General features: G+C 40.4%; 1 protein-coding gene across 1 annotated transcript; it reads left to right on the top strand.

The window, feature by feature from the left end:
- The first annotated feature begins 5,162 nt into the window (after window positions 1–5,162).
- On the top strand, window positions 5,163–9,833 carry LOC124261072 (glycosyltransferase family 92 protein F13G3.3-like). Its single transcript, XM_046695392.1, has 2 exons — window positions 5,163–5,947; window positions 8,619–9,833. The coding sequence occupies exons 1-2, from the start codon at window positions 5,520–5,522 to the stop codon at window positions 9,577–9,579; spliced, it is 1,389 nt and encodes a 462-aa protein (XP_046551348.1). The 5' UTR covers window positions 5,163–5,519; the 3' UTR covers window positions 9,580–9,833.
- Window positions 9,834–11,902: the final 2,069 nt, after the last annotated feature.

Genomic DNA, 11,902 nt, shown 5'->3' on the forward strand with positions numbered 1-11,902 from the left:
CCTTCGTATCTGGCCCAGTCCCTCACACAGCACCGCCCATGTCGCTCTCTCCGTTCACAGGATAAACGTTTCCTCGTTATCCCCACTGTGAGGACTTCTAAGTATGGTGAAAGGTCCTTTTCGTATGCAGCCTCTACAGCCTGGAATCAACTACCTCAATATCTACGTGACTGTACAGAACTTTCTAATTTTAAATCTTTACTAAAGACTCACTTTTTCAGATTGGCTTATGAGTGTAAACGATAATTCATTGCATTGTTTCCATGTATCTCTCTAATCTTTTATTCTCTCCTATAGTCTGTACATGTATGTCTTGCGCTTTGAGCATGTTGTACATGGAAAACAGAGCATTACAAGCATGCTATTATAAGTTTGATATCACAGATTCCGTTCTTTATGAGAATGAATTCCCTTACAGCTTATGCTGAGGTGTCAGTTAAACCCATGTATAAAGACGGAACTGATCATTTCCGTCGTGTGATTGAACAATCTGGCGAACGTGTTTCCAGTGGGATTCGAACCCGAAAAGTCCGCACCGAAGGCAAATGAATGTACATGTCGTCTCCGGATATGATGAAAGGATTTAAAGGGAATAAGGAATTATATCTTTAATAACACCAAGACTTTTGCGGACACTTGCGTTTTCTCAAATATGATCCGGACAAAAACTATTTTCTTGATTTCCGAATCACTACCACAATTGGACCAGTGAAAATATGTGTTAGAATTGGATTTCACGAACCCATGCTTGTTTTAGGAGGCAGTTAACTAGTGGCAATAACTGGAATATTGCTGAACAACAAACACACAGATACACTAAACACTACCAGCATTCTACGAATACGCAAAATCCCAGCAACTATCTGTTTTAAAATGCAACCCATTGTTATAATTTGCGATTACACTTTCTCAGTAAAGTACAGATTCTAAAGTACGGTCGGAAATAGAAAAAACCTGTTTTTTCGCATTGCTATCTACAATTTATGTAGTTAATATGTGTAAGTGTGAAATATCTGTTAAACTCAGTTCGGCCTAACTACAGTCTCAGTGGTAGGGAGATAGAAACGTAGAAAAAGGACTTTACTGAGGAGAGGTTAGTGCAGAAATGGGAAATGCGGTTTTGTTCTAAGTCCAAAGCGATTTATTTGGAACAGGCCATGGCTTTATGCAAATTAGTGTACTCTGTTTGATTGGCATTTAGAAGTTGGTGACTAATAAGAAAATAAGATTCTTTATGGATAACAACTTCTTTTATTATATATGATGCGACGTTCCGAATTCGGTATCGATTCTTATACCGTTGTCAAGCAAGAATGACAACTCTCGCTTGACATCGGTATAAGAATCCATACCGAAACGTCGCATCATATATAATAAAAGAAGTTGTTATCCATAAATAATCTTACTTTCAAATTAGTGTGCGTTTATAAATGTCCATTTTGAGCTTCATTATAAACGATAGCTGACGTAAAATATAATAACTTTAATACTGAAACTATGAATGATGCAGCTGCCATGGAGTCTCACTATCACTATAAAAAGAAACAGGTAGGAGGGGTCGTCTCAAAAGCAATTCCAGGACGGGTGTCGCAGACGGTGGTTGGGGTCGGGCTGGGGGATAGAGATATAAGCTGATAAAAGATAATCCTTTAGGGGAATTAAACTGCGAAGCAAACGGCATGTCATAACAATTTACAAATAATATACAGTCCTGTCGATCTTCGGGTGGTCATGCTACCTATATATTTTGAGACATTTAATACGATAGCTGATTTAAGCTTTTCCATGGGTATCATACCTTTTTACGTATCTCGACATAAACTTTGTGATCAATAGATGAGATATATTCAACACACATGAAAAAGCATAAACTATCTTTGAGATGACCCCTTGTGCTTGAAGGCAGGACGTGCATTGCATGCCAGGTGAGTCGACGGTCCGTCGTTATACCTGACTGAGCGACCTAATTGCCATCTATAGTCCGACCTATTGTTTTAAGCAGCTATTCGTATTTTTTCTAAGTTTTGCCCGATTTTACGACTAAACATGCTTTTCGGGATATACTATTACGCATCCCACTGAATGCCCAGTTAGACCGATGTGGGTTATTTCGATATATGCTATTTGTAAATTTGTCAGTTTTAGGGATACAGAGTAACAGCCTAAAAACATTTTTTTTCTATTTCACACAGTACTTTAGTACTTCTGTTGGGTTGAGTCCCATCCGGTATCGAACTCACACTCTCAGAGAACAAGTCTACATTAATAAACATTGTAAGTACAGAGTCAAAATGAGTTTTATTTCAAAAACATATATTCATTACATTGTCATTTAAAAACAGAAAAAGTCATAGCACTAAATTTAAAAGCAGGCAATTTTACACACTACACAGTTAGTCACATTACACACTACACAGTTACAATTTATGATACAGATCAACTTCCCTCAGGTAGTTCACTATCAGATGAGTGCTCACGCGGGAGAACAGATCTTTCAGATTTGTTGCATTATAATGTGAGTCCCTTGCAGACGATAAGTCCACACAGTCAAGCAGAATATGCTTGATGGTGGAAACCTCATCGCAAGAGACACACATGGGGGTCCATCCCCATCCGTTTTCAGCAGATAGTCATGTGTAAACCGACTGTGGCCAATACGACATCGTCGTAAAATTACCTCATCACGTCTTGACTGACAACCCAAGTAGGTATAACCAATTGTTGGCTTCGATTCATACAGTTTATTTCTTCCAACTTGAGTGTTCCCACCTTTTTGCATGAGGTCCCGAGTATAGCTTTTGATAGTGGGATTCAAATCACTGTACGGGATCAGCAGTGGAGATAAGGGCTTGTCAAGAGCTGCTTTAGCTGCAGCATCGGCTTTTGTGTTACCTGCTATGCCAACGTGACCCGGTAACCAGCAGAGGACGATGTCACATTGGCCAGTAGAAAGGTCGTTGTAAAGTTCTAAAATGTCCAGAATGATTGGGTGACTTGAAGTAACATTTTAAAGTGCTTGAAGGCAAGATAATGAATCTGTGAAAACGATGAAGTTTTTGGAATGATTCTGCTGTTTAATGTAGGTCAAAGCTGAGAAGATAGCTTTGGCCCTGGTGTCCAGTTAACACTTATATTCCGTATGCTTGTGATTAGTATAGGGGCGGTGGGGTAGCCTAGTATTAAAACGTTCGCTCGTCACGCCGAAGACCCGGGTTAGCATTGCAGGGAAGGCTAGGCATTGGAGAAAATAATGTAGTTCAGGGACTGTGGGACAGACTAGCATAGATACCACCTCATCTTTATCCTCCAGCCTCAACAACCTTCACCATGCTAAAAAAACACACCAACCATCTATGTACACATCAACCCGAAATGTGTCATTTACAAAATAAACTCTGATTGTGGACAGAGCTACATAGGCGAAAAATCCCAACCCGTCAAAACCCGAGAGAACGGAACATCATACTTCCGTTATCTATTCCGACAGCAAATCACCCATCTCCGATCACATCCAATCTAACCCTAGTCACCATATAAACTGGGCTGACATCACCATTCGTGCCAACAACCAGACGGGCAAACTCACCGAAGCTATTCACATCAAAGTCACAAGCACACCATCAAGGATATTTCATTCCATCCGCTTATGATGCACTCCTCCACCAAGCCAATATATTGTATAAACATCTATTTTCTTTTAAAACTACTCCTTTATTTGTACATCTCTGGCTTCGACGCCCTTCCCTTTGTCTACTCTCTGGCGTCATCAGCTTACTGCCCAGTATATATATATATATAAATCGCCTCCACTTCATATTACATTCCTGCTTTACAAGTACAAGAATCTGTATCGAAACGATTCACTCACGAAATAAAGAAGTTGCTTTCCATAAGTTTTTCTATATTGTACTTAACAGCTTCAAACACACCACTCAAAGAAGTTAAGGAGAACCTACAAAACATCTCCACAAAATATGAACAAAATATATATAACTACAGTACAATGAAGGCATAAGAGAGGGTCCAGGTGGCGTGTACTGTTAAGTGTAAAGCGATTTTATACATCCTTTAATAAACATACAAGTAATGTTATATTGCAAAATATTCACGTAACATATGTTATATTTGGGATGGCACTTTCTTAGTAAAGTACAGATTCTAGTACTTTTGCAGGGTTGAGTCCCATCCGGGATTCGAACCCACAGCCTGGCTTCCACCTAATCGCCAGCATACAAAGTCAGCCGCCTAACCCGCTCAGCCACCGCGTTGGAAACAGAGGTGGCTTGAGATTAGGTGCCTGACTGAGGGTGTTGGCTCGAATTCCGGATGGGACTCAACCCAACTAAAGTACTAGAATGTGTACTTTACTAAGAAAGTGTAATCCCAAATATAACATATGTTACATCTGACCACTTTCTAAATAACACTGTGCATTCATGCAAAATATCCAAAACGAAAAATGTCCATTAAAAGAGTAACCTAAGTGCGACGTTAAGCAACAAACAAACAAATGATCTGTGGATCAGGAATGGGAGTGGTTGCGTGTCGTGATCGGCATGAGTCGCTGCTGAACGATCAACAACTGTTTGCCTTTTGCCCATATCCAATTTTGCTGGAATAATACTGAGCTGGCTGTACAACCGCCTTGTCTTTGTTGAGTGGTCGCTCGGCAACTTTGCTGACAATGGTAGCCCAACACGGAAATATAACTCCACCAATATGTCACCACGCGGACAAAAGTCCCCACAATAAGATCACACTGCATATGAATCAAAGAAATAAAAGCCCGTAAGATATATCAGTTGCTTATTGAAGCATGTCGGTAGTTTGAAACTATGGTGTCAAGGAGGGGACATCGCCTTCTCAACTTCGATGATGGCCGCGACAAAGCGATAATACGAAACGAGAAAGCGATAACCTGAGAAGGCGATAACACACACGAGAAAGCGATAGTGAGAGACGAGAAAGGATACTTGTATATCATAGCCGTAATAGAATGCCAGAAAACGATATCCCGTCTTGGCCACCATAGAAACAGCTCCTCACACCCTGAAAGCCTGTTTGTATAGCCTGGATAAACCCGTGAACAGAACAAAGCAAGTCAGGGTGACATGCTGTTTGAATATAATTCATAAAGGCATAATGTGACTGAGTGAGATGTAAGGCTATTGGATGGATTGTGCCACCAAATGCTTGCACCGTTAGAGGTCAAACTGACCAAAGGATTCGACGCCGTTACAAACATTCAAGAAAGTGGGTGGAGGTTCATACTATTCATATGACACATTCTTTCATTTGCTTGTTCGGGTTTTGTGGTGACGACGCAAGACTCATACTAGGATTCAAATCGACAAGTTTGTGCAGCCGGTCAACCAATGGAGATAATTTGGCCGCTTTTATGACACCAAAAAGACGAGCTGCACAGACACACCCCAGCCTGAAATGCAGGTGCACGTTTAACTTGTTCTGGTGTTTATACAAAGGCTAACCCGTTGGTGAAATCTTCAGACTAAGCGAATATGAAGTCACGTATTGCCAACGGTGTGTGCATGCTATTTGTAGTTAATATCGTGCTTGTTTTTACCTATATTTACCTATTAGGACCTGACGTCACTGAGAGACGGGCACAAGCCATAATCGTGCCTAATTACTGGACAAATGAGGAAAGACAAACACCAGACCAAACATTATGCCCCCTCATCCGACGACCCACGGATGTGAAGGATGCACAGGTATGGCAAGAGGTGGGCCTCGGTAACAACATTTATGTTTTCTCAGCATTCTACGACGACGCTGGAACGTCTCCTATTGTTCGGCTTCTTGGTCTGTCTGTATTTGACAGATATGGGTCCCTCCTGTGTCAACTGTGGTTTAAAGACTCCAAGCGCGTGGAACTTTACGAAATTCAGGCACATGTGGAGATGCTAAAGGAGGGTCATAAGAGAAAGTAAGTATTGACCGGGCCTCGGATGGGTGGGTGGTGCCTTATATCTTCTATGGCGACTAGATCCTTTGTCTTGCTCTCAGTGAGTGTGAGTGAGTGAGTTAGTGAGGTAGTCACAATCAGAATGATTTTAGTAATTTCAAACGGTGGACTTCGACAACGAACTTTACGGTATACTGACGCCACGCCAGTTCAACCGCTATTCTAAGCCACCGACCCATACATCCGTGAAGATCCGTGTTAGAATTGGTCTGCAGCAGGTCTTCGCAGGATCGGACTAGGTTCATGCATCTCATAGTATCCCAAATAGGTAGATAGACGCTCATCATGTCAATCACTGGATTTCCTGGCCCAGACTCGATTATTTGCACACCGACATATGACTGGGATATAGCTGAATACTGGGGCGCACAAACAGACAAACAATGAAACAAATAAACGTATGTGATGAAAAAGCTGGCATCTATTGAAATAATTACCTCATCAAGACAAGAAGGTGTCCCTCGTCGTCAAAATGACAATATTTGTATGCACTACGTTCCCCGTCACTCGTGTGTACCTACACGTGATTTGCATACGGTTGACTGGGCTCATGGAACCTGACACCATATATAATAGACTATTATATGGTCTCTGATGGAACCCATTTCACAACGCGATCGTATGGCTACGAGAGGTCATGTGTCCATAGGAGTTGACTAACAACTAGATTCTGAAATGAACGTAATTTACAGAAAAAAGAACAGGTCATAATAAAAAAATATATAGAATACAATGAAAAGGCTTTTTTCATTTCCTGAAATTCTGGTAATTTAGACTTGCCACATATTCTAGACTTGCCACATATTCACATATTCTGGCTTTCTTGGATATGTTTGTTTTAGGGTCTGTATGACACAAACCGAAACATGAGTCTCATTAACCTATTCAGACAATGACCTACTTTTTAGCCGATCCGAATTTTCTCGTGTGAAAGTGAAAAGAGACACCACAAACAACTATGGTTACACTGAATTCCAATTTCTTGTTTCATAAGAAAATGGTATTTACAAGTTAATTTTAATTCCAAACTTTAATAACATCGTATTTCTATATTTTATGGCGAGGTGTTGGCAGCATGACCTTAACTAAGACGTCACAGACTGCCTCTGTTTGATGAGGTCGTAAAATGATTCACAATTCATCTGGCTCACTGGTTGCACCTGTTATGTGTTCTTTGCGCTTATTCAGTGTAGTTGTGTAACGCACAATGTGATTGATATAATATCAAGTCCGTACCAGACCGCCAAACTTTTCTAGCGGCAGAGTCTCGTTTTGAGATTTCCACGATTTCCTTTGTCAGTGCACGCTGTACGACAGAGCACGCTGCACGACGTGCTTGCAAGGATTAGAAGGAGCGTAGTGTTGCAATATACAAGTGGTTAGATGTATCAAATAATACTGATTAATATTTATGTATCCAGTTGAATGAACTGGTCTCAAACTTCTGGACTGGTTATTGTACTAAGTTGCGCAATAGGACGGAACCCAGTCAGCAGGAAACAAAACTGTTGTGTCATCAATGTTTTGACTTGACTAGTATAGGAGTTAAGACAGTCCTACTTCTATCATCACTTTGTGTAATTTGGCCATGTCTGCCTGAACTAAGTTGTATCGCCTACCAACAGTAGAGTCAGGTTATTGCAAGGGGCCAACTGATTCTAAGTCTAGATGTTCAGATTTAAACCATGTGATGGTTGATATGTGTCAAAACATGTTTGTTTGTTGTTTTACGCCGCACTCAGCAATATTCCAGCTACGGCGGCAGTCTGTATATAATCGAGTCTGGACTATATATATGTTTATGATATGTTGATTTAGAGAATAACCAACGAGGTAGGAGTGATTACGGGAAATATGCCCGAGTTGAAATTATGTTCACAGTGCCGAGCCTTGGCGAGGCACTGACCATTATGTTAACGAGGGCATATTTCCTGTAATCACTCTTACCTCGTTGGTTATTCTATTTATTACCCATAATGTAATTTAAGAAGAACCACGAAATAAAAACCACCCGGAGACAGGACTTGTGACCTCAAACAGCTGATTCGTATTCATGCGCGTATTAAACCCAACTTCTCCAGCGGTAATAACATAACTACGCGATGGAAAAATGTACCTCGTAAAATTGCATTAAAATACAACAAAAATATGTTTATGAAATAATTTAATAACATTTGTTAATATGATAAATATGATCTTTTAAATGCAATATTACTGAACTTAATAACAGCTAAAACGTTATTTGATCATGTCAGTGTGCCGGAACATCGTTCATTCACGACTGACGTGTGTCTAGTGACGGTGTAGTGTTGAAACACACTTTGGCAAAAGCCTGTCAATATGTGGGAACGTCAACGGTTAAAAGTTAGGAAATCTAGAAGACAACCATCCCACGAATACGTCTAGAAAAGGTTTTCTGTCAAGAAACTCAACAAGTTTGAAGATTAAACAACATCTTGTTCTGTGGAAGGCATGTTACAGTTACGTCATTGCAGAGAGTATAGTGAGTGAGTTTAGTTTTACGCCGCTTTTAGCAATATTCCACCACTATCACCGCGGGGAACACCAGAAATGGGCTCAGTATTGCAGCCTTACACACTCTGTACTGAAGACTGTTTTATTATATTTTCAGATACCGAGCTGTGTACCTCAAATGTCCCATACCAAAAAACCGACGCCCATATGCTGTTTCCATAGTATCAAAGTCATGCAAGCAGCCACTTAACTTTCTTCCAGTGATGTATTCAAAGAAGACGTCAACAAAGTTTACAGTGTGCGTGACCCCACTCAACTTCAAATATAGCCGAGCTTTCGAGTTGTTGGAAATGGTCGAATTCAACAAATTAATGGGTGCCCAAAAGCTAATGTTTTATAATTACAGTACGGGCACCAATGTAGACGCTATCCTCAAGCACTATGTTGCGGAAGGATCTGTAGAAGTTGTGCAGTGGCATCTTCCAGTGCGGGTAGACACGTGGCCGCCAAACGAAAGAGTGGAAGTGCACTATTTTGCACAAATTGCAGCTTTAAATGATTGCTTATATAGGCATTTGCACAGTTCGAAATACATTGTGTTTACGGATCTGGATGAATTTGTAATTCCAAAAGTAGGTCGAACCTGGTCATCCCTGGTTCAGAAAAGGTTATCAGTAAAACCTAAAACTGGTGCTTTCATTATAAAGTGTATCTTTTTCAGGAAAGAATGGCCAGAATATTCGAAGAATTTTTCCGGTAGGACTGACGCAGTGAAATATAAATCTATCCTGCTGTTGAACGTGTTGAGAGAGTTTTCTGATCTGGAATACTTCACTCGTTCAAAGTTGATCATCCTGCCCACTCGAGTGGAGACTGTTGGTGTACACCAAATTTGGAAGTACCGTCCAGGATACACACATGACAAAGTGCCGAAAACTGATGCCCTCCTTCACCATTACAGGGACTTCGAGACGCCTAAAGATGGGAAGAAAAGGATTAGGGATATTTACGTCCACCGTTTCAAGGACAAGCTACTGGCTCAGCTCAGATCTACCTGGGGTAAACTTCCTAAGGTGCCTCTGAACATCCCATTGTCAAACTACAGCAAGCCTTTGTAGGCAATAAGAAAAGTGTATCCCCGAAGGCCAAATCTGACAGAGTGGATAAATGAAGTGCAATAGTCCAGGTCAATACGATGTGTGACATTGTCATGATGTAAAAACCATTACATGTAATGTTCACATTTTGGTTTTACAATATTTTTTCTGTTTTTCGCATTAATTGCAATCGCGCCTCTGTTTGTTATGTATGCTTCTACATATGTTTGTTTGTCAGCTTTCAGCACAATTTAAAGGTACTGCGTGTGATTTGTGTGACCGAGTCTACGTGTTTTTGTTTGTTAACAGGTCATGTATATTCATCAGTTTGTTGCTGGACCGTCATAACACAGGTGTTTACCCCATAAATGTTATTTCACTTTTGACAAAGAAGGGACAGGCCTTCGTTTATGTTTTCACAGGATTTGGAAGAGAACCACCTCGTATCAAAAATATAAACCCGTTATCATTTATGGCATACAATTGCAGCAAGCAAAGGAAATCCAAAAATGCACAAATTAATTGTTTGGTAACCCGTAAATTATGTTCTAAACAATATCTCACTTCAAAATCATAAAACATAAAAGATCAATGTTTGCAAAACTGGTGTAGCTTTGTTTCAGAAAGTTACAGGATTTACACTACGAAAGAAAATAGAGAAACCTTATCTTGTCAAACTTCTCTTCTCACCAAATTGCCTACATTACCCTATTCTGATTACCACTGACTAACGGGATCGGGTGGTCAGGCTCGCTGACTTGGTTGACACATGTCATCGTATATATCCCATTTGCGTACATCGATGCTCATGCTGTTGATCACTGGAGTCTCTGATCCAGGCTCGATTATTTACACACAGCCGTCATATAGCTGGAAAATTGCCGAGTGCGGCGTAAAACTGAAGTAAACTCACTCGCTTACTCACTCACTCACTCACTCTACCATTAATTTCCCAACGTAACCTTAGCTTGCTAAATAGCATTAAATAAATCGTGTAACTTGAAACAGATGAATTGATGAATAGTTGAACTAACTCTAATGAATGCTTCAAGGAATCTGTTTTGTCTCTTTCCCACTGTGACTACTCGAACTCGTTATCCAACCTCACCCGGAAACATTATATAAGGGCGTATGAGTGAGTGAGTGAGTTTAGTTTTACGCCGCACTCAGCAATATTACAGCTATATGGCGGCTGTCTGTAAATAATCGAGTCTGGACCAACAATCGAGTGATCAACAGTGATCGATCTGCGCAATTGGAAGCGATGCCATGTGTCAACCAAGTCAGCGAACCTGATCATCCGATCCCGTTAGTCGCCTCTTACGACAAGCATGGGTTACTGAAGGTTCATTCTAACCTGGATCTTTACGGTTAGGGCGTATATGAAGCACATATACAATGCATGTGTACAATGAAGTGAACAGTCAAAACTCTTTTATGCGGACATTTAGGTTTTCTCAAATATTGTCCGGATAAACGAATCTCTCTTGCAAGTTACCTTCAATACCAAAATTGACCCATGAAGATCTGGGTTAGAACTAGGGCTGCGCAATATAACCGTTTTACCGGTATATACCGGTTCAGACATGAAAACGATACGTATTGCGATACGTTGATTGGAAACCGGTATTTTGACATGCATTCGGAAAACTTCGTAACACTCGGAAATCTTCGGATATTTCCGTTTTTCACACCGGAAGTCATGCGTTTGTTGTAAAATCTCGATCCCCCAACAACGAACAATATTTATTGTGGTGCAAAATACTGGGGAAAGCTTCAGTATGCGAGCATTTTGGGTTGAAAAAGTTCACGGTAGATGGAACTATTGATAAGAGTAACGCGGTACGTAAAATGGTAAACTAATTTCTTTTATTAAAGCCTAATCAGGCATAGTGATTTTGTTGTGTTTTTGCTTTATAAATCAAGCATTAACTTTTTGCAATATATTGCAATACATATCGCAATATATGCTTTCGCATCGCAATATATCGCAATATGAAAATTCTCTGCAATACCCACCCCTAATTAGAACTTATGCTTGTCGTAAATTGTATTTAAACAGCTATAAAGGCAACACCCACACAACCCGCTGACAGACAGGGAGAAAAACTCAAGCACTGACGCCACAAAAACCTTGGTCCAATCCCTTGTCCTTTCACGGCTAGACTATGCCAATAGCCTCCTCTTTGGAATAAAGAAAACATTACTACAAAGGCTCCAGAAAGTACAGAACACTGCAGCACGGATGGTGTCAAAATTCTCGCCCATTACACCAGTTCTACAATCACTACACCGGTTTCCTGTAGAAGCCAGACTGAAATTCAAAGTTCTGTGCCTGATTTAC

Source organism: Haliotis rubra, unplaced genomic scaffold, assembly GCF_003918875.1.
Source record: "Haliotis rubra isolate DU_JTF1 unplaced genomic scaffold, ASM391887v1 Scf788, whole genome shotgun sequence".
In the NCBI taxonomy this organism is placed as follows: domain Eukaryota; kingdom Metazoa; phylum Mollusca; class Gastropoda; order Lepetellida; family Haliotidae; genus Haliotis; species Haliotis rubra.